We start from the raw sequence: 21,890 nt of genomic DNA, 5'->3' as shown, positions 1-21,890 counted from the left end.
ACCACATTAACCAGATTAGGACTTGAGCCCGGGCTTTATAGTACAACACGAAGTATACTGCAATTTAATCCAAATGTACGTTCCAATACATTTGAACCACTATAACAAATTACTTTGCGAAGAAACAAAAAAACATTGATGGAGTCTAGTTGTCAAATTGTGACAGCAAATTGAGAGGAGAATGAAAAGCATCACATGTTCACAAACAACTTTAAGCCACTGAGATGTACATATTTAACTTTGCATAATATAACTGAGGGGGGACAAACTTAAAATCAGACGATTATATATATATTGCTGCTGTTTCTAATGTTGCAAAGTAATTCAGTAATATGAACTGTGGCATTAGACAGTGACTATATGCAATTAGAAATTTACTGGCAAATGGCTGAGTGGGTATATATTTTAAAGAGCCTGTTGTGTTTCCTTACTGCTTTCTGTTCACTGATGAGTTTGCAGTTCTCCCTGGACTCCTCCTCCTGCTGGGCCCTTCTGGCCTCAAGGCTCTCCTTATCAGCTAGGTCTGCCTTCATCTGGGCCTCCAGAACCTTGATCCGACAGAACCAGCGAATATTACACTTGTCAATGTTGATTTGACAAATTCACATTTAGGTTGAAGTCCGTAATTTGCTAAATGATAAAGCATTAAATCGTTAATCATTAAAAAAAACATTGCATACTGAAATGGTTGTAAATGTACAACCTGGTGTGGACGCAGTATTTACAGCTATGACTATTTATCTATCTATCTAGTTGTAGTAGCAGAAGTACAGTAGTCTGGGTGACATAAAGCTGGCCCACCTTGATCTTGTCTTCATAAAGCCTCTCCTTTTGAACCAGTTGGGTTTCCATCCTCTGGGCTGTCGACTGGGCATCCCTCAGGTTCTCCTCCAGTTCCTGGAGGGAGTAACATGACATTGATGTCAATATGAAAAATAGCTTTCTTTGTATGTTACAATAAAAACACACTATCGCCATGATGATTACTACTACTTACTACTACAACTAACCCTAAAGACTTGACAGCACAACCTACTAAAAAACAGGCTGAAAACTATTCTGATAATTCTCCTCTAATATCAGAATAATAAAAAAAATTAAAAGAAAAGAAGAAACTTGCATTGAACAGCTGGAAATCCACAAGACGGCTGTAGCGGTGCCTGCTCATGCTGACACTGGTGAAATTATGTGTATGTTAAAATCTATGTATGTAAAGACAAAGTTTGCCTATTAGCCATGTGTGAGGGCTCAGCTAGCGGGAAGCAGTGTGTGCCATGCATACATGCGTGCTCTAAAATAACTGATGAGGACAGACTGGAAGAGGGCTGAATGAATGGGAGGGGGGTGGGCAGGGGGGTGAAATTAGGGGTTGAGTGGGTCCGAGTATTAGCGAGCCTTATCTGTAGCTCTCTCACCAGGATCTTTTCAGCCATCTGCTGAATCTGCTGGGATTTGGTCTGAATGTCATCTTTCAGCTTATTCTCCCGCCGCTCAACCATCTCGAGCCTCTTTACCTGGTTCTCCAGGGTCTTCCTGCCCTCCTGCTTACACGGCAAAAAACAGTAACATAAGACTAACCACACAGAAAAGAGTGGCTTGTGTTGTAGTACAGTATTAATAAGCCAGTATTATCTAACACATTTGCATGATTTAGCATTGCGGGTTTAGTCTAGTACCTCCGTCTCTCTCAGGCGGCGTTTTAAAGTGTCACTAGAGTCGGTTTTGCCTCGTAGGCGCTCCAGGTCTCGTTCCAGCCGCTCTTTAGCCTGCCGGACATTCTGCAGCAACTCAGTGGCTTCTGTACTCGCTTTCACTGCCTGAGGGAGGTCAAGAGGTCAAAGGCTGTTAGTGGATCCCAAGACAAACCTCTCGATATGCTTGGGCAATTCCTCCTCACAGAGACACTGAAATAAACAGTCACCCTAGGGAATACATGGGTAACTGCAACAGGCTGCAGAGACTGGAGATTACTTCAATAATATTTAAATAAATGTTTTCTTATTACATAATATTAGCAACCAAGACAACAATTAATTTACCTTGGACAGTTTGTCCTGGAGCTCCTGGATTTTGATCTGCTGCTCAGAATTGGTCTGAAAAAAGACAGCACAGTGAGCTCAGTTCAAGAATCTCGAGGAGGGCTAGAGGCTCCAATCATGCAGATTAATGTGACAAGTATGATCTGTTACCTACCTTTTCTAGTTTGGAGAGAAGCTCCTCCACCTCGGCTTTGCCCTGCTCTTTAGCCTGAAAATGAATAAGGAAACAGTAGAGACTAATCAACACAGCAGACCCCATCCACTTTCAAGTCGTTGAAGCAGCAAAGTCGATGTAGCACTTTTCCCACGAACTTCCTCCAGCTCCTCCTGAGGGATCCCCCAGAGCATACAGGGAACGAGGGAGATGTAATCAATTCAGCAGTGCACCTTGAGTGAGAACACCTCCAACAGCGGGCCATCCAGGAGGCTTCCCAAACCATTTCAACTGAGGTCGTTTGGGCTCTGATCCACACAACTATCAAACTATGGTCGTTGTGTTTCAAATGTAAATGAGAGCTTGCTCTATTGTGAATGCAATATGTGTGCACAATGACTTTAAAATATATTGCTCTCAAATATCTTAATATTTTACTTGGACTATGATTACTGGTTAGAATCTGTAAATCCGAGGCTTTGATTAATTGCACATAAAGACATGTTTTTATTTTCACGTTAAAAATGACTATCAGATCTTTAAAGGTCACTCTGAGGCACCAGCAAGCACAATAGTGGAGCAGCATCAAATGTAATGGGTTTCCATTACATTTACAAAAAACACTTGGCATTTAAGTCTATTAGTCTGTCAGATTAACTAAGTGGTCTGCAATTTTATATTCAATAATGCTGGATTGATGGCATCGAGCTTTTTCAGACACTGCAAAACAAACCAAAGAGGAAAGGACAATATCACATGTATATGGGCTCTGCAGACTTTGTGTTTGGCTCTTACAAACTATGACTTCAGCAGTTCACTGAAACAAGGGGAAGACTCAAAGAGGAGAGTGACACACAAATCAACCTCTTCTTCTCTGTGAGCGGACACATTTGTCATATATGTAATTCACCCATCGCTATTCGCCTCACTGTAGTAGTAGTAGTATGAATGTGGTTGCGCCCTTATTTATACTTTCATATGTAATACCTTCATTTTATCTAACTGATTCTTGATGTTTTAAACAGGCACACTTACAGCCGCTCAAAGCATACAGGAGAGTCTGAGAGAAACGTTATGCTTCAGGCAGTAATAGTGTTGTTACTCGACAAGTAAAAGTACATGTACATGCATGTATAAGTACCTCTGGTGCAAACATACCTTCTGGATTCTCTGCTGGTATTCCACAGCTTTCCTTTTGAGATCCTCACTTGTTTGCCTGGAGTCTCTAAGTTCAGCTTCATAGAGGTCGCTACGGCGTCGGGCTGCTGACAGGTCCTCCTCCAGCTGCCTGATGGTAACCTGCATCTCCTCCAGCTGGGCATGGTACTCCTGAGTCCATAGACGGCACACAGTGGTCATCGATATGGAACAAATACTGACTTCTGAAAGCTGACTGTATATTCATGAACATGTGAGGAAAAGTTTCATCAAGTGAAGTCATGATCACTACCACTACTATCATCTTACAGTATGTCTCCTATATAGCACTTTATATCCCTTATATAACACAGTGTTGTGTATTGACCTGCACTGTTGTTTGCATATAACTGATATTTTGAATTCTGCCCAAAGACTTCAGGCTGTGATCACACTCATTCTGTACAAGCTGGAGATAAATCACTGTTGTCCTCAAAGTGAGAAGATGAGTTTTTATTTTCTTGGGAAACGTATTTTTCTTTCTCAGCAAAGGAAAAGTGCTTAGTTTAAAAACCTTCTTTAAGGACGGAGTAAGCCATGACATTTTCATTGTGTTACACTGTGCTCCAAAAATTATTTAAGTCAGCGATGCTTCAACATATGCCAACTTTCAAGAAGTTTGTATAGGCAGCGTGCGTTTCGTAAATAAATCTAACATTTATTTCAGCTTTAGGTTTTTATGTGCAGCTTTTGACAGGATAAAAGAGCAGCAGAAGTTTGTTTGGCACAGCCTGAAAAGAGAGAACTGTGCTCTTAGCACAGGCAACAACTGCTGCCAATGCTATAAAGACAAAGATATACTTCACATATCTGCTGACACCGTTTCATTGTGCAGCATTCTATAGAAACCGCAGTGCACTGCAGCAATGACCATTTATCGCCAAAAGCATCGAAATCAAAGATAGCAAGTCAAGGAATGCCACTTTAAAGCTGTGGTTGGAAACTTTGCACTGCAGAGACAACCAGTGAAAACAAAAATAACCGCTTGTGCCTTTAAAATCCTTTGAAGAGACAACATGTTACACCGAACAACGACTTTTGATCATGAGGGGTTCATGCCAGTCAGTGTTCCTGTTTGTAAAATATTTCTGAGCTCAGCTTTAATCTGTAATTTGAATCATAGATGTTGATTAAAAAAAACTGTCAATGCTGTGTGTCATTCCCCCGGGGAGGAGGAGGGCAAATCTCTTGAGTAATGATCAAAGTCTCCTGCACTTTTTGTACCTTGCAGGGATGCCATCTGCAGGGATGACCTTTATGAGTGTTGAGGACAAGGGAGTCCTCAGAGGGGAAGCCCTGCCTGCTTCAGTTACTCTTTTAACCGATATGATGGCAAAAGACCACTCTATGAAAGGCAGAATAATCGCCTCCAATAAGATGGTTAAGATGGCTTCATGGATGCAGTATGAAGACATTTTTCCCTTTCACCACACATTTTTAGTATAAATACCTTGAAGTGTTTATAAAAAATCTCCAAAATGCACCACATCATTATCGTGATGAGAGGGAGGAGACAGGATCATTTGAATGAGAAGATTTACATACTTGCTCTTTAATTTCCTGCAGCTTGTTGCTCTGTTCGCGGATGTCGTGCAGCAGCTGCATGGCCTTGTCATCCTCTCTGGAAACCTCCACACGTGCCTCCTCCAAGCTTCGCTTTAGGCTCTGCAAACACATGCGCACACAAATTCAAGTCTGCTGCTCGTTCAAATCAATACTGATTTTTGAGGTGTCGAGGGCAGCGACACGCAAGTACACCAATATGTGAAAAAACACAAACCTAACAGCATTATTATGTTTAAACACCTCTCTAAATTCTGCACACACACGGTCACAGTTGCTATTATGACTCACGCTGCACTCAGTAATGTAGGTGGCGAGGTCTTGCTCCAGAATGCTTCTCTGAGTTTCGGATGCCTTCAGCTCCACATCCTTCTGGTGGAGCACTGACTCCAGGTCAGTCATTTTACGCTGGAACCTGGAGATCTCCTGCTCCATCTGGATCCACCGAAGAAAACAACACAATTAGTTTCATTGTAACTTTAGGTTATTTTTTTTTTGTGTTGCATTGGCTGCCTTAAATGCAACAGAATCGTTACAGCACTCAAAGTGGTGATTTAAAAAAACGAGAATGGTTCGTCAGCCACAGATTCGACTGATGGCTGATTTATTTGACCTTACTTTCACCCAACTCAGAATGCTTCAAGAAAAAAACACAGTTGTAGTGTCGTACAGACAACACGATTAACTTGGCTCCTTACGGGAGCACCAGAAGCCTGTTTGATCTGTGTTAAGCCAGACAGACTGAATAAACTCTGGACGTCTGGTAATAAAACCCATGATGGAATCATTTTTTGCTCACAACAATGTTCTGCAATATGGACAGAAAAAAAATGCAGTTTTACAGTTTCCAGTCAGCCATCAGCTGTGTTATTCCAGTCATCTCTGGCTTGTTTGATCGAGCTGCTCTTGCATTTGAAAATACCACTGACTTGTTTCTCATAAAGGCTGATGATGAGATACTGAAACATAAATAAAAGCAAAAAAGCCTTAAATGGTACACCCCTCACCTTGTGACATTTGTCTTGAGTTTCTTGTAGTTCTCTGCTTTTAAGATGCAGTTTCTTTTCCATGGAGTTGGTCTTAGCAGGAGAGTTGAGGCCTGCAGTCACTGACCTGATGACAACACATATAGATGTTCTTTAGTTCTATTTAAACCAAATATTTCACACAAATACTATATGTCTCATTTGCGTAGTGCTTAAAACATGACAAAGATCAAAATAAAGATGGTGCACATGCTGTTTGTATTACCAGTGTGTTTCTTTGCAGAACTTTTCGTTACACTTCCACTGTTCGGACAGGCTTATAACTCAAATTCAGATTAAGTATGCATACATGAATGCAGCTTTGTGCAAGACGATGAAGAATATTCAAAATATCACATATTCGCAAATCATATATCAGCAAACCAAAAAGAGGATAACTGAAAGCCTCATCATGACATAGAGCCACATCATGTAATGGCAAGCCTTGACAGCATCGTAGCTGTTAAGATGGTTGAAATGAAGACGCAACACCCACACATCATACATGAGCAGCAGACAGAAAAGTACTCTAAAGGATATCTAATCCTAACAATACAGATACTGACAACAACTGGGATAGCATTCAACAGAGCATTTTTGAAGCGAGAAAGAGCAGAGTATGTTTTATTCATTGCGGTACTTTCAGGTCGAAACAGATTACATGAACAAAACAGCCACGTAGACCTGGGAGTATTTGCTGTTTGCCTGACAAAATAATATGACAGGAGAATTCGGGCTATGCTTTTGCTTGGGGTTGGTCTACACGGAGCTCCGTAGTGAGTCCGATTCGCTCATTTTCTTGTTTATGTAAGGTGAGGTCCTGTTTTGTTTCCATTCTTTGGGAATAATTGAGAGCACATAGTCAATTTCCAGCTTTCTCTTGACCACAGAAAAGACTGAAACAGAAGTCTTCTAAATAAATGAATGGGTCTGTATGAATGAGTTCACAAATACCGCAGAGGGATCTTTAATAAAGTTGACTCAGACTGAGTCACAGTGTTAAAAATAATCACGAAAGCAAGCACTGCTCCCTTCGCCTCTCTGCATCGAGAAACATCCCCCTGACATACACACGCACACATACAGTACATATACTGTATGTATAAATACAGAGAGAGTACACAGAAACACACACGCACGCACATTTGGCTCGTATCACTAACAACACTGCAACACCCCAACCGGCTTTTTTTCACAGGATCTAAATGAGGAGGTGTTCCAGCTAGCTGAATCTGCTGCCAATTAAAAATTGATGTTAGACATAAAAATTCATTAAGTTCTCCAATGCCTAGTTCAACAGTTTTGGGGGCTTCTGAACAGATAATATGACAATTAAAATGTCCTCAGCTGGGGTTTTAATGCATCCAGTCGCATGGTTTTCCCATTTATCTGTGTCTTTGTCAAAAATGATGGCGAATATGGGCTCAAAGTGAGTATGGAGGATGGATGCATTTCTTCCCCACCCTCTTCTGTTGTCCCACCCCCCACTCATTTCTTGTTGTGTACGCTTTAAATTGAAAGCTGGAGTGAACATGAATAATGTTTTGAGGGAGGCATGGGTAATGTTTTTTTACTGTTCTAACAATCGTGTTGGTAAAATAGAAAAGAAATATTTTTGCAAGGGAGAAACTGCCAGGCTACTCTTTTCCTATCTGAGGAATGTGGTAGTTGTTGTCTCTTTGTACTGTGGAGGGAAAATAAATGAGTAGCCAGTGCAGACTGCATTATTGAAGACAATCAAAGAGAGATGGGGGACTCAGAGAAAGTATGCAAGTTAAAGGCTTTGCAGCACTGATCAGGTAAACAAGAAGAATAGCACACATACATTCACACAAGCATGCACACGCTGAAGAAAATGCAAACAAACAGATCAGAACACACACACGCAGAGTTGCAAAGAGAACCTTCATTTTTGTTTTTGTAGGAAGGGAAAAAAATCACCATTTGGTGTAATTAGTCATTTCAGGCTTATGCTTAAACCAAACTGATAAAAGCACCAAAACAACATGGTAACACGTTCTTTAAAAAGCTATGCATAAGACCGGCCACGGCACTATAATGAACATGAAGGAATCTTTACGAGTGTTTATGACTGTTGTCGTTAAGTGTCATTCAGTCAATGAACCCTAACCCACTTTAAAAATGACATAATTGACTGAATGGCACAGTCACTAACATCATAGAGTCCCTCTTTTTCATGACAGGTGTCATGTCAGGGTTAAGACAGTGTCATGTCAGTCTTATGCACACCCCTTCCAATAAAACATTACCAACAATGCAGGAGAAACTATAACCAAATGCAAAGAATGTAGATTAGGACACTGTAACAAATGGCTTCCAAAGGGGATGGGAAAAACTGATGTGATGTGATGTGATGTGATCATATGATACGTTTCAGTCACCTGTGTCTCAAACATTTTCTTGCATGTTTTCTTATTAATTATGCTTTTTGCAGAGCAACATCATGTTGACTGACATTTCACTCCAACAATCTGTGAAAATCATATGTAGTAAACCAAATGGGTCCATTTTAAATTTAAATCATTTAAATACAAATGAACAACTCAGATATTTTTTTTAAAAATTACACATATGGACAAAATACCACTCTTGTCTTGTGGGTGGCGCTAAAGGAAAGGCTGTGGGTCGTTAAAAATGTGAAGAATCATCCTCCAAAGACTATGAAACTCCTCAGCTGATTACCTAAAAATTGGGGTATTAGTTGCTGAGATAACATGTCAGGGGGAAATTTTGACCAGATGATGGCACCAGATGAAAAGTCAGTTGGTCATCTGAATTATTAGGATTCATCCTCTGGGGACTTTGAACATGAATGGCGATCTGACAGTATCCATTCACGGCAATCTGGTCAGTACTTATCAAGATATTCTGTTCTTGGGCAAAGTGTTAGATGACTGACCAGACAGACAGACAGACTATCTGACACAAAAACCAAAGATACACTCAGTTTGTAAAAAACATTGTATACATTTTATAAAAAACACCCTGATATTGCCCTAGGTTACATCAAAATCTGCCACAGAGGCAGATATTTGAGGACCTTTTAGGAAACAAAAGGATAGAAGTTTATGAGCACATATTGAAGGCACTTTGCAAAGATGATTTTCTGACATTACGAATTTGAGGCAAGCTGTTAAGGGGAACGTGTTGTTGAGTTTTACTAATGAGGAATCAGACAGACAAGTTCACAGAGAATGAATGGCAGGAACCCCCCAAAACACATGATTAGCATTTCATTATGCCTTGCTCTGGGTTCATTCATTTCTCTTTCCTTTTTGGGGTTGTAATGAAGAATGCGTACACGCATATGCATGCACCCACACACAGATTTGACACATTCTATGAGCTCGGAGCTCCTCTTAATCAAACGCAGCAAAGAAAATGACTGGCTTCAGTTAAAAACCATGAGCAGATGACTGGTGGTGTAACAGCAAGGGACAGAGACATTAGAGGAGGAAAAAAAAGAGGAAGAGAGGAGACGGGTAAAGATGGGGGTGGGGACTGGGAGAAAAAAAAAAAAAAAACATCACGTTAGTAACCATAGAAATAGATTCTCTCCCCCAATCTGAGCTCTCATCCTTTACCCTGTCTAATCTGCTAACGCTTTTTCTTCCCTTTCTGTTGCTGCTGCTGTCATGATCCGCAGTCTCCAGGACCATTAACCTGCTAGAGCACTGCCATGGGGCTGCAGAGATGAAACCCATCCTCGTGCATTATTATCAGAGGTTAAGAAGCCAAACACCATTAGGGATAATTACAGTCCCAAAACCCATGCTATAAAAGTCACAAGCCCATTATGCTGCACAGTAACAGCGAAAGCACAATAACAGCAGTAAGGGTGGGAGTGTGTCTATGTCTGGGGTTCCACCTCTAGGCAAACCTCATTGACACACTCAGCCGCATACCAATCAGCGCCAATGGCAAGATAATGCCAGCTCACATCCTCTGGTCCATTCAGTTCATCTATCTATGCATCAGATCAACTACGCGTGATCCCAAAGCACAAAATCAGGAATCAGAGAGAGCACCAGAGAAGAGGGACATCCCTCCCCTCCCTCATTCCTTGTCTGACACAGCATATGGCCATACCCGTTTTGGCCCCAACAGGCACAACACTAATGACAGAGACACAACACCAACTGCCCAGGGCACCACACTAGGTCACCTGAAACAAGGCTACCTGGAATTTGTTGCCATGGTAATGAGGAGTTGAATGGCAGAACATGAGCCAACGATAGCAAGGGGTCTTAAACTGACAAAGGTGTGCTAGAGAGGTGTATACATGAGGTCTCTGCGTTACAGGAAAAAGAGGGGTCATCTTTAAAAAAAAAAGAAGACAAAAAGCCAAACAATACATAGTAAACACATAGCACTTACTCAGTTTTGGCCAATGTTGACAATGCTCTGCTGAAGAACCAGCCTAGAAAGGGCAGATCCTGGCCCTGGAAGCCCACTGGCAGAGCTCCTCGCTGGGCTGCTGAGGCTGGCCGGGGGGCTGCCTGCTCCGGCTCCTCAAAATTAGAGGTGTCATCTTCAGCGTGCAACGCAGGAACAAAAGGCGGGAGAACTGTAGGAGAAAGGATGAGAGGAGGAAGTAAGAGAGGGCAAGAAAAAAGGAAGCAGCAGCGGCCGAAGTAGTAAAAAAAAGAAGGAGAAAATAAAAAAAAAACACAACAAGGAGAAAGGGGAGAGAAAGGAAGGGAGGAGGAACGGAGCTGAGCGGAGGGAGCCTAGAGTGCGGTAAGTCGCGCGTTGATGCACATGCTGCCTCTCTGTCCCTCCCTCCCTCCTTCTCTCTCTCTCATATACACATGCTCACTCGCTCTACCTCACTGCAGCAGAGCAAGCTAATCAGCTGGAGCCAAAGCATAAAGCTCTGTCTGTGTCCAATTATCAACAAAGCAATTGTGGATTTTTAATACAAACGTTTATGTACGTGACTCTCTTTTTTATATTGTATTTGATATTTATTACTCAAAGACAATCAATTAATGGAATTAACATTGAGAAAAAAATCAATATATCTTCTCTTCAACACACACACACACACACAGGCACAAAAAGCTCCGGCATTTCAAACACCATGTCCTCATCTGCTGATAACATGAGGATTTTGAACAAACATCTAGATTAATTAATATTCAGCGTTGATAGGAATATTAGGACTGAAAACAGCTCAGAGGAACTGACCGGCATGGCGATGTTTGATAACTGGTTCAGAATAACAAAAACAAGGGTTTATTCATCTGAAGACACAAGGTACTCTGCACAGCAAAATAAACACGCTGCCCCCCTGCAGCAATACGTTTTGAATTACAGAGCCACTGTAAAGCTGCAGTTCTTTAATGTGACCATGCTTCACGGAAAATGTCCATTAATGTGAACGCTATGGGTGTGTTTTCCAACAGCTGGTCTGCTGAAAATGTCAAACTCTTTGTCATTCAGTCTCAGATTTGAAAGCAGCAATGACGTCCAATGAACACACATGCATTTCCGCCACAGAGAGCGTGTCGCTAGTGTAAAAGATTTGTGCTGCGTCTGTTGAGAAGCGGATGAGTTGCAGATCTTTACTCTGTCTGCCTTGCTACTTGTCTCTGCCTCCCTCCCATTCTCCTCCTCAGGAAAGAGCTGGCCTACTGCCAACGGCACACAGAATCTCATTATTTTACTACTGACAACAACACTGGCAACACAATTGCAGTGTGTTGTCTATGTGCAACCACATACACAGTACACTTATGTATATTCTAAACAACATTAACATGTGGCAACTCGTCGTATATCATCTGTCCAGTAACGTTATTACAGCCACACCGTGTCAATTCAAGCCAAATTGAGCATTCTGACTGGAAAGACAGAAGAACAAAGTCTCAAGAGAGAGGATCTTCTCACCTTGTCTTAAGTTGTTCCAGTCTACACTGGAGAAGAAAGAGTGACAGCGGAGTCCCTGGAAGCCCAGTCGTTCTTTGGCTCCACACAGCAATCTCTGCAGCAGGTCTACAAACTGCTTAGTGGCCCGCGGCTCCTCCGGAAACTTAAGGAAACGCTGGGGGCAAACAACATGGGCAAGGATTCATTACATAATGCATAGACTAGATAATACTTCAGGTAAATCAGACTGCACATTCCCACTGCGAATGATAAGGAGACAGTTTATTTCTTCATTAACCTGGAATTTAAGTTGCAGACATTACATCAGATACAGCCAGTGACCAACGTCAGTGCACGTGTCAAGATGATGGTCTACGTACCTGAAAGTTGAGGATGTTGTGGATTGTTTTGGTAGAAGTGCCTTCAGAAAAAGGTGACCTGGCGTAGATCATCTCATAAGCTATGACCCCAAGAGACCACCAGTCACACTCAACCCCATAGGTGCTCTGAGAGCCCCCATTCATGGCTGCCAGGACCTCAGGGGAGAGGAAGTCCTGGGTCCCAACAGGCACTGTCGGAGCTGCCACCTGGAAACACATCCATTAAACACGATGATGTCACCATCAAGCATACTGAAGTTAATACACAGAGCAAACTCTGTAATCTACTTACTGTTTTGTTAGCAGTCAGCCTGGCTGCTGATCCAAAGTCTGCCAGCTTAATGTGACCAGTCCGATCGATGAGAACATTCTCTGGTTTGACATCTCTGCAAGTGGATAGTTTAGAAGGGATTTGATACCGCTTTTACAGAGCTGTTGCCTTTGTACTGTAATATGTCTGCTGCTCTGATGATAATAGAACACATTTGTAAACTCCAGCAATGTTTTTGTGTTACATAACATCACACTCGGTGCTCTAGGTTAAATTAGAATGCTACATTTCTCATGCCCAGTTAATGTTTTCCTGAATTATGAGTATTTGACCTTCAAGTGGAAACAAAAGGCAAACAAAAAATGATATTTAGTAAAGATGTAAGAGCACAAGTACCAAGTTAGGCTCTCTGGCCCTACCTCTTTAATTGTGTTATGGAGGTTGGCTTCAGTAGCTGACGTGGCTTACCTGTGGACATAGCCCAGCTGGTGGACAGCATGAATGGCCTCTACCAGCTCAGCCAAATAGAACTGAGCCATGGACTCATCAAACTGATCTTCATATCGGTTCAGCAGGGACATCAGGTCACCGCCTGGCAAGTACTCCATCGCCTACAAAGACACGTTTGTATGGAGTCAGAAAATGACAGTATAAAATTATGGCCAACACTTGGAATTTGAATGAATGTGTGTTTGAATAGGATTAAAACGAAGAGGCATCACATGCGGTTGAAACGTTTATGGATGCCTATAATTAGGCCTATATTTAGAAAGAAAAACAAAGTGTAGGAGCACATGTGTTTGAGCTCACATCAAAGCTCTATTCAGATTAATCTTACAGGGTGGTTCCCCTCATTATAGATTCAGTTATGCACCACAGGGCACTATTGCAGATTTATCTATGACACTGCAGTCAAAGGATTCATCTTCAACAGCTAAAAATACACCTACAATCACTGTGATAGCATTGTTTATCTGAGATCATGGGCTAAAACAAGACATACACATCAATGCAAATGAAAAAAAAACAAAACATACTCAATACGCATCTTTATAGTTTGGAAACACAAATCAACAAATCAACCTTGGTCATGTTTGACTCAAGCTCCCTTTTCTGCTGTCTGCATCTGAAATGAAAGGCATTGGTCAGGCTGATTTGAGCTATATGGTGGCAGCCATACAGCCTTAACATGCGAGAGCCCCCGGTGCATGAATGGTCGGCGAGTCTGAATGAACAGGAGCATTCTCCAGTGTTACCTAGCAACAGGGAGACTGGGTGCCTCTCTGACACACGGATAAAGATGGATGCTTTTTATTTTCCTCCATGCTCAGTTAGGGAGCAGAGTGAGACAGAGGGGTAGTGAAAAGAGAGGATGGGGAAGAATGGAGACATGCATGCAGAGAGCTTGATGGGAGGTATAAGGAGGGGTGAAAGAAAAACAAAGGGCAGGAGACAGTATGATTTCTCCTGCACCCGAAGTCAGTCTAACAGGTCATCAGAGAAAAGCTAGATTCTTTGTGAGGTTTGGACAAAACTGACACTGTGTGCTTCAGGGCTGAAGATTAGACTATTAGAGGGACACTAACATTTTAGGAAATATTCCTCCTTAACCAGAGACCCAGAGGGTGTTTGACCTACAGGTGAAATGCAGGCTCGGCTCTTGACTGTCAGCTTTTTCTCAGTATTTTCTAGTCGTAGTTTCCAAAGACTGACATTGTGATTTTAGTTGCAGTTTGCTTCTACATCACAACTAAGCTCCAAGGCTGCACACAGCAGCCCAGAGGTCCCACTCAGAGGAGTTGCCAGCACTGAATAATGTCGCTAATCTGAACAAAACCCTGGTGACTCCTGCCTGTGCTGGTGGAAGCTAACATGATAACACAACAAAACTTTGAAGTTGCTGGAAGGTGATTTTTTTCCCCCCACTTTTCAAAGAGGCTAACTACCCCCCCACCCACCACTTCAAAGCATTTCCTCTGCATACAAGTTGTTAATTTCATTGCTCACTTCAGATCCCTTCCTGTAGCTCATCTCATGTACTATTCTGATTGATCCAACTGTTCCATTAGTCATGCTGTAGAAAAAACAGCTGCGAAAGAAACTGGGGGAGAAAAAAACACCTTCCATTACAGCTGTCTTGTACACTACTTTAGATAAAAATAAGCTATGTTGTACTCTGTGCATAAAATGTATAAAATAAGATAAGATAAGATAAGACTTCATTTATCCCACATAGGGGAAATTAAGTCATTACAGACAAAAGCAAAAAGGAATCTAAAACAAGGCATTGTGGTTGTAGAGGCAGGGAAATTATGCACATTAGTGACTATTCTGAGCAACATTAACTGGGCTCAGTGACTGCAGTGTTGGAGCTGCTGGGAGGTGCATTTTTTTCACATTTGAAGGACATCAGCCCCTGCTACTAACTAAACACATCCTGACTATGCCTCTCTTTTCACCTAACTGTGGTGCTGCTGGCAAACAAGGATGTTTACCAAAGTGCTGGAAGAATAATGTATTACACATATGTAGAAGGCAACATGAAGGGGTACCATTTTAACTCAAGTAACTATCAACCAATATAAAGACTGCACCAAAAAACATTTCTTTAACAGTCACAACTGGGAGGCTCAGCAGATCCTTTTATGCCACTGCTCCTTCACAGGTTTAAATGAAAAATAAATTAAATGTGAGTAAAGATTTTGAGCAAATACGACATCAACTCACACACAAGTTGACCTTGAAAACAACTCCCTATAAAATGTGTTATTGCCTGTGTGAAGACAACACACCTAAAAAATAACATCATGGCAATTCATTTAATTTTCTACTACAAACAGCATTAAACCACAACATGACTGTCACTGTTGAGGGTGAATTGAATGACTCCAGGTCTTTCAGACAAGACAAAACTCTGCAGTTAAAACAGCCTCTCCTGTAAACAATTGGTGAGTTGGGACTGGAATGAAGTTTTTTGAGACAGTATACTTCAGTTAAAAGACCACCCCTGGACCTATGCTACAACATAAAGGCCTGCACTATGACCCTAGTTTTTAAAATGTACTGTTTATTACTCCCCCCAGGCACAAAATAGTGTGTGCCATTTGCTTGTCATGTTTATTACCCCGTTACTCCCCTTTGGCCTGTGGCAATTTGCAAAAGACCTTTAAAACATTCTTCTGACAAAGAGAAATATATGTGAAATAGTTATTTCAGTCCATGCTCAAGTTCAGAAAAAACCCCTCACCAGATAGACATGTTCTTTATCCTGGAAGGCGTAGAGAAGCTGTGGGATCCAGGGACTGCTGTTCAGAGCCAGGATCCTCCGCTCCTCTTCATGAAAAACCACCTGGAGAAGAAATGGAAAGGTATGCAATCGGTATATATACATTAAATAAATGTAACAGCAGTCCTGCACAAATTTTTATGATGCGTAATTCTTTAGCCACATGAGCTCATCTGTCGAAAATACTGAAAAGCTACCATCTTCAGTGCTTCAGTGGGGTTTAAAAGTAATCTAAGCTTCTATATTTAGCATCAATTTTGACAATAACAACAATAATAACAAGTCGCTAGTTTTGTAAGTTGGCTGTCATTTAAAATTCAGGTCAAGTAATCACAGGTGGCATGAACAAAACATTTCTTGTTCATACAAGTTGCTCATTGTATTACTCACTTCAGACTCATGTCGCAGCTCATGTACTCTTCTGAATCAGATCTGCTCTATTAGTCACATGCCAGCATGCACAGCTGTGAAATAATGTCCCCAGATTTTGTTTTGTCGTATTCAACCCTACAGTACCCTCCAGTGGGCCTTTTTCAGACTGCTACTTTGGAGCACCAAATACTGAAGGTTAATGATTGCAAGGAGCATGGTATAAAAAACACAACTTGATGAGTCCTACAGCTGCAGGTGTAGCGCAAAATTTTCTTCTTAATTTGCCTTCTTCATGTTTATTTGGTAATGAACAACACAATCTTTAGTTCATTTGAATGCCTACATCATGGTTATATGAAATATGTCCTAAATTCATTCATGAAAATTCACAATGTCTAAATCCTAACTTTTGCAGTAACTGAGCTTGGCTTACTGGTTGTGAGAAATGCCCAGACATAACAGACCTTCTTCATTGCAGACATTTTTGATTTGTCACAGTAGGAGCACAGGTGCCACTAATAACATTATTGATGGCTATGTGTCCCAGTAAGTCGTGGCTACGTAACAGTGAGCTAGCATGCACAATACCAGGACCCTAAACTGAACAGTTTCAATCTAATCAGTTTCTTACATTTTCTTGAGTGCGTAAAACAGTCTTGCTCATGACTTTCAGTGCACAAACATCCCCAGTTGCCTTTTCCCGGGCGACCTGGACTTCGGCAAAGTGACCACGACCCACCACTGCACGTATGTCAAAATCTTGAACGCAAGGCAGCAGGGCTCGCAGCTCTGAGACCACTTCAGAAACTGTTTGGCAAGACACATGCAAAAACACAAAGGTTTTACACCCACTGTTTCTGAGGAAAGATGTGAAAACTTTTAGGATATAAAATGTTAATGCGCCACATAAACAAGACCATATTCTATTAGAGATACATAGTTCCATGTACATACTACTGGTATATGTATAAAAATAAATTCTCTGAAACCTGCTGTGCTTAGAGTAACAGATCAATATTGTTTATATTGCTTATATTAGGTAATTGTGGAATCTGAATTTTTGTGATTAACTTTATACTGTAAAAACTGCAAACTAGAAACAGAATAAAAGTATCATCGAAAACCATAAATAGGTATGAACTAATGTGGAGGAAAAAATACTGGATTGATCAAAAGAAATCGTACACGTGTAAAATGCATACTAACACTTATTGACAAAGTTTGCCACATTATGTATCTTCATAAGCTCTGGAGACGTGCACTCTTGGTACAGCAGCAGCAGAGCCTCCAGAAAATCTTCCCGACCTCCAGTGCATCCTCCCTGCTGCCCACACAGGCTGACTCGGCCCTGAGGACAACACATAAACACAGGAAAAGGAAGTCAGCTACTGTCAGTTAGTGCGGCTGGATTTAAACTGTACAGAGCGTCTGAGGTGAGGCATACGTACACTTAGTGGCATTTGGGTCATCTGACAAATACACTACTTTACCTGAAACACCTGATTGAGTCGGGAGCTGCGGCTGGTGATGGGGTCCGCAGACGTAGGCAGGGTTTTCAGGCTTCCCTGACTCACGTATTTGAACTTCAACATGGCTTCTTGACAACAGATAACCTGAGCGAATGTCACACAGTAGCTCGAAGTGAAATGAAGAAAATGCTTACATGCAATGTGTAAGCTGAAATATATCTACGAAGACGGTATGTGGAAAGACAAAGGAGAAAAATGTGTCAACAAATGTCAACAATGCGTCCCGTTAGCATGCTGAGTGTATGTTAGCTAGCGTTTGCTAACTTTGCTAACAAAAAATAACGTTAACGCGACATGCATGAGCATCTTTCAGGTAAATTTACGGAGACAAAACAGTACGGTACGAGATTACTTACCAGCCTGCCATGAAGGTAACTATAATTTTGTTTCTAATACACACGAACATTGACGTGGTAAGGGATACACTGTTGCCTTCCCCGTCAACGTTGTTTCCGGTCAACTTTCAAATTTTGCGCGTTTGCCGCCTACCTCTCGAGCCTGTTGAATGGAGGAGGCGCTTGATTGGGCCAATGGAAGTTCCTGGGCGGGCCTAACTGTTATTTTAAACCAATGACTGATGTCTCACCATGTCCCTTGTTCACCACTAGGAAAGACTCTCAAGAAAGCCCTCAGAAAGGAGTTTCTACTCTTGGAGGAGCAGGTTGTTGCAGTTTATGTTTTTGGGTTGTCTGACCTATTTTATGGGTGCACGCGAGGGTCTTTTTGTTTTTTTGTTACTCCATAAATCTATTTTAGTTCACTTTTCCCTTGCAAGATTTATTCTATAAAAAAAGCAGATGAAACAGTTACATCAAAAAGATGGCTTTCATGTGTGCCAAGGATCATAAAGGTGTGTTTTACATGCAGAGAATCAAATCCTGTGTCTGTGTAAAGGCTTTATTTTCCTCCACATTAAAATGTCCTTTATGACCATAATACATGCAGATCGTTATTAGTTATTTTTGCTTGAGTGCATCATTTTTCTCTGTCCTGCAGCCTCTTCAACTTATCTTGGACAGTTGTTGATTCAGCTCAATAAGTTTATTGAACAAATTTTCTGAAGTCCATTCAACCATTGGTTGGTTTTACATTTTTAAAACCCCTATTTTTTTTAGATAGCAGTTCAGTTACATCAAACTAATTGAACCGTCTTAAAATGATTTAAAGTGTAGATTTTTCTTTTTTTTCTTTTTAAATATTGAAATTTGGTTAATGTATTTATGCAATTTCAAGTGTCCCATATCTGATGATACTATGTCGGAAATGTCCTCAGTCAGTACGATGATGTAAGTCCATTTTAAATTTAATTTATCCAAAAAAACAAAAAATAGAGATCTGCTCTGTTGAACATCTTAGCTTGATGGCTGATGAGATTTGACGTCTCCAACATCAATGTTATTTTAGAAAGCTTTGCATATGCATGAGACTGTGGGACAGTTGCCAATTTGTGCTGATTTGAATTTGTGCCAGTCAACTGGACTAAGAGACACTTACATAGCGTGTGTTATTAGCATTTGTGAAAATATAATTAAGTCTGGGCAAGGTCTTGCTTTTTATAAAATTGAATGCAAGATTTAGCCGCCCTCCCCACCCTAATCATTTTTATACTGTCCCTAAACTGACCTTTATCTGTAAAACTGGTGGAGTGCCTCTTTAACCATAATTACCACAATCTTTTTAATGCTGTTTCCCAGTCTCCATGATCACTATTGCTTCTTTTAGCTTCACAGACAATCATGCAATCATTACAACACTCTCTATATAACTCATCCATGATATTTCTCTGTACATAATAAATAACACTCAATAATAATTGCACGTAACCAAAATCAGGACCGAAACCTTTATTTCCGACAGATTTACATGTTTCATTATTGTCAGTTCCAGTTTTCCAAAATTGCATGGTCAGATACTCTAGACTAACAGGGGGCGTAGTGGAGAGACTGGGGACTGGCCAGCTGCCTTTAGCCTGCCCCAGTTTGTGTAGGAGGTGCTGGAGGTGTTGGTATTAAGGTTGGGGTTGAGTCTGGGATTTGGGGTTTGGAGTTGGGTTAGGATTGGGAGCCGGAGCGGGAGTGGGATTGGGATTTGGAGGTGTAGGGGCAGGGGCAGGGGCAGGGGCAGGTGCAGGGGCAGGCGCAGGGGCAGGCGCAGGGGCAGGGGCAATATAACACCCTCTCTTGTGCCACTGCATGTCCCGCACACGTCGGACGGACTGGATCTGAGGTGCAGTGGCTCCCCAATCGTTCCAGTGCTTGAATTCTCCATGCTCAAACACATACTGGCGCCCTCTGTAGCCTGGATACATGTATCCCACCCACCTTCAGAGGGAAAAGAAAAGGTAGTGTGCAACATTTCTGGGAGAGTGGACAGGGTTACGTAATATACTCATAAAAATACACATTCACTGAATTCTCTTTAAAAACAATTACATCAACTAGAAAAACATTTATCACTGGGAAGGTTGCAGCTTACGTTCCATTGATAGCCTTGGCACTAGCCACACGGTCCTGGAAACCATGAGCCCACAGACTGGGGACGTCATCATCAACAATCTCCATCTTTCTACCTTCAAAGCCTGCATTCTCAAACAGGTGCAGCTTGTGATCTGCACTGTCCTGGGGAGAGAAAAAACACCAGGTTTGAGCATTTTTGACAGGAGGTTACATCTATTAATGTTACACTGATAATACCGACCACTTTCAGAGGCCTGAATGAGCTCAGGTTGTAGCTACTCTGGCAGTTGGTCCAGGTGCTCCATCGAGGATACTCTCCTTTCTCCAGCACAAACTGCTCTCCTGCAAAGCCTGGACGCTCAAACCCCACCCATCTGACAACACAGAGAAAATGCATTACATACACAGTAAATGCACACAGTAATCTCAAGAAAGGTTTAACGACTAGAAAACTGGATGCAGATGCAGTAAAAATTGATGAGACATGATAAAGGGACACTGGATTACTCACGGTCCCGACTCCACAATGATTGAGCCAATTCTCTGTGTCTTCTCATACGCATCTTTACATTCACCGGACAGCTCCACCTTCTTTCCACGAAAGTTCTCAAACTCAAAAACGGCCAACTGCAAGACAGATGGAGAGTCAGGTGATATGTGATCTCCACCATCAGCAGAAGTCCAAATTTGGCTATTTCTGACTTATTTCATTTTCAACAGATGCAGAGTTCTTGTTCAATTTGGTACCTTATATGTGGCTCCGGCCCCTCCTTGGCCTTTTTCTGCTGGCAGCTGGTCTGGGGTTCCCTGCTGTTCTGTCATTTTCCCTCTACAAAGCACAGCAAGTGCATTGTTTAGTGCCATAGGTGGCTACATTACATAGCTTTTCCCTCAAAGATTGTTAAATTCATAGAAGAAACATTATCATTCTTTTAAAACATGGTCACAGGAAGGACTTGCTGAGACAGAAATTTCACCTTTTTATCAGAACTGCTTGCTTACAGTTTTGTTTTCCACAAATCAAATACATCAGCAAGGCATTTGCACACTCACTAGTTTATTTCATTCAAATCCTAGTTGTGTCAGTCATAAATATGTAAGAATAGCACATTAATAATGCACAAAATGCTACTTAAGAAACAAGCATTTGGATGCAGATAGAAGAGACAGGAAGAGGGTAAAAGAGAAAGGCCTGCCAGAGAGAGGGACGATCTTCTTCTTTTTTTTTTTTTTTCTTTTTTTTTTTACCTGAATGGCTTGTGCTTCACTGCACCTCGTACGAGCCACGCTCTCCGTCTTTCCTCTTTCTTTTCTCTTTTCTGTCTGTCTCAGTGTGAGGGTGTGTGTGGGTGTGGAGGCCTGGCGAGCGGTCGGTGGAGGCCAGTGGGGGTATTTATGGTTTATTTCTGGCCACAGCAGCAAAAAGCCTGTTGATGCAGCAAGTCTGTCGCGCCCATTGTGTCCATCACACTGCTTCTCAATAGGCTTGCCCCTCTGTCCCTGGCACACTGGCAAACGCTGCCCAGCTCTGCCCATGCTGCCATCCTGACCATGATCCTATAGTGGGCACAGGCACTGACTGCCTGCCAAGAGAATGAACAGAGATCAGTCTCACTCAGCAGTATTGGCCCCACCCAGCTATCTTGCTCTCCAGCTTCCTGTCTTCTACCTGTTTCTTTACCTTTCTCTTCATCCAGTATCCAAAAAGCTGCATCCAACATCGTTG

General features: G+C 41.7%; 2 protein-coding genes across 6 annotated transcripts in view; both read right to left on the bottom strand.

Moving 5' to 3' along the window:
* Positions 1–18,138, bottom strand: part of cita (citron rho-interacting serine/threonine kinase a) — a 37,315-nt gene extending 19,177 nt beyond the window's left edge. Inside the window, exons 1-20 of one of the 4 annotated variants that reach the window (XM_076754052.1) lie at positions 18,065–18,138; positions 17,670–17,792; positions 17,386–17,527; positions 16,811–16,986; positions 15,769–15,870; positions 12,990–13,132; positions 12,543–12,636; positions 12,251–12,457; positions 11,892–12,045; positions 10,377–10,566; positions 5,961–6,066; positions 5,245–5,388; positions 4,936–5,055; positions 3,352–3,522; positions 2,194–2,247; positions 2,040–2,093; positions 1,677–1,817; positions 1,416–1,544; positions 802–897; positions 432–548 (exon numbers count right to left, since the gene is read on the bottom strand). In XM_076754052.1, the coding sequence (XP_076610167.1) occupies positions 432–548; positions 802–897; positions 1,416–1,544; positions 1,677–1,817; positions 2,040–2,093; positions 2,194–2,247; positions 3,352–3,522; positions 4,936–5,055; positions 5,245–5,388; positions 5,961–6,066; positions 10,377–10,566; positions 11,892–12,045; positions 12,251–12,457; positions 12,543–12,636; positions 12,990–13,132; positions 15,769–15,870; positions 16,811–16,986; positions 17,386–17,527; positions 17,670–17,771 (2,442 nt within the window). In that variant the 5' untranslated portion in view covers positions 17,772–17,792; positions 18,065–18,138. Of the gene's footprint in view, positions 1–431; positions 549–801; positions 898–1,415; positions 1,545–1,676; positions 1,818–2,039; positions 2,094–2,193; positions 2,248–3,351; positions 3,523–4,935; positions 5,056–5,244; positions 5,389–5,960; positions 6,067–10,376; positions 10,723–11,891; positions 12,046–12,250; positions 12,458–12,542; positions 12,637–12,989; positions 13,133–15,768; positions 15,871–16,810; positions 16,987–17,385; positions 17,528–17,669; positions 17,793–18,064 lie in introns of those variants that run through there. The other 3 variants (XM_076754024.1, XM_076754045.1, XM_076754035.1) reach the window with 3 other exon arrangements.
* Positions 18,139–19,562: 1,424 nt separating this feature from the next.
* crybb3 (crystallin, beta B3) lies at positions 19,563–21,866 on the bottom strand. Of its 2 annotated transcripts, XM_076748678.1 has the most exons (6): positions 21,413–21,866; positions 20,912–20,993; positions 20,676–20,791; positions 20,406–20,538; positions 20,184–20,326; positions 19,563–20,029 (listed from the first exon to the last, which is right to left on the bottom strand). In XM_076748678.1, exons 2-6 carry the CDS (start codon positions 20,984–20,986, stop codon positions 19,717–19,719), a joined length of 780 nt encoding a protein of 259 aa, XP_076604793.1. In that variant the 5' UTR covers positions 20,987–20,993; positions 21,413–21,866; the 3' UTR covers positions 19,563–19,716. The 2 variants fall into 2 exon arrangements, with proteins under 2 accessions (XP_076604793.1, XP_076604785.1); XM_076748670.1 differs by lacking the exon at positions 21,413–21,866 and having other exon boundaries at positions 20,912–21,028.
* Positions 21,867–21,890: the final 24 nt, after the last annotated feature.

This window comes from Chaetodon auriga, chromosome 2, assembly GCF_051107435.1.
Source record: "Chaetodon auriga isolate fChaAug3 chromosome 2, fChaAug3.hap1, whole genome shotgun sequence".
NCBI lineage: Eukaryota > Metazoa > Chordata > Actinopteri > Chaetodontiformes > Chaetodontidae > Chaetodon > Chaetodon auriga.
The sequence above is the reverse complement of the archived record's forward strand: the minus strand, read 5'-3'. Positions and strand labels throughout refer to the sequence as shown.

Excerpts from the sequence above, each read along its gene's own strand:
- crybb3 (XM_076748670.1), bottom strand. The coding sequence starts at position 21,028 with ATGGCACTAAACAATGCACTTGCTGTGCTTTGTAGAGGGAAAATGACA. Across the intron at positions 20,539-20,675 it reads ATCATTGTGGAGTCGGGACC|ATGGGTGGGGTTTGAGCGTC; the intron begins GTGAGTAATCCA and ends CTGTGTTGTCAG. Across the intron at positions 20,030-20,183 it reads GCCAAGGCTATCAATGGAAC|GTGGGTGGGATACATGTATC; the intron begins GTAAGCTGCAAC and ends TTCCCTCTGAAG.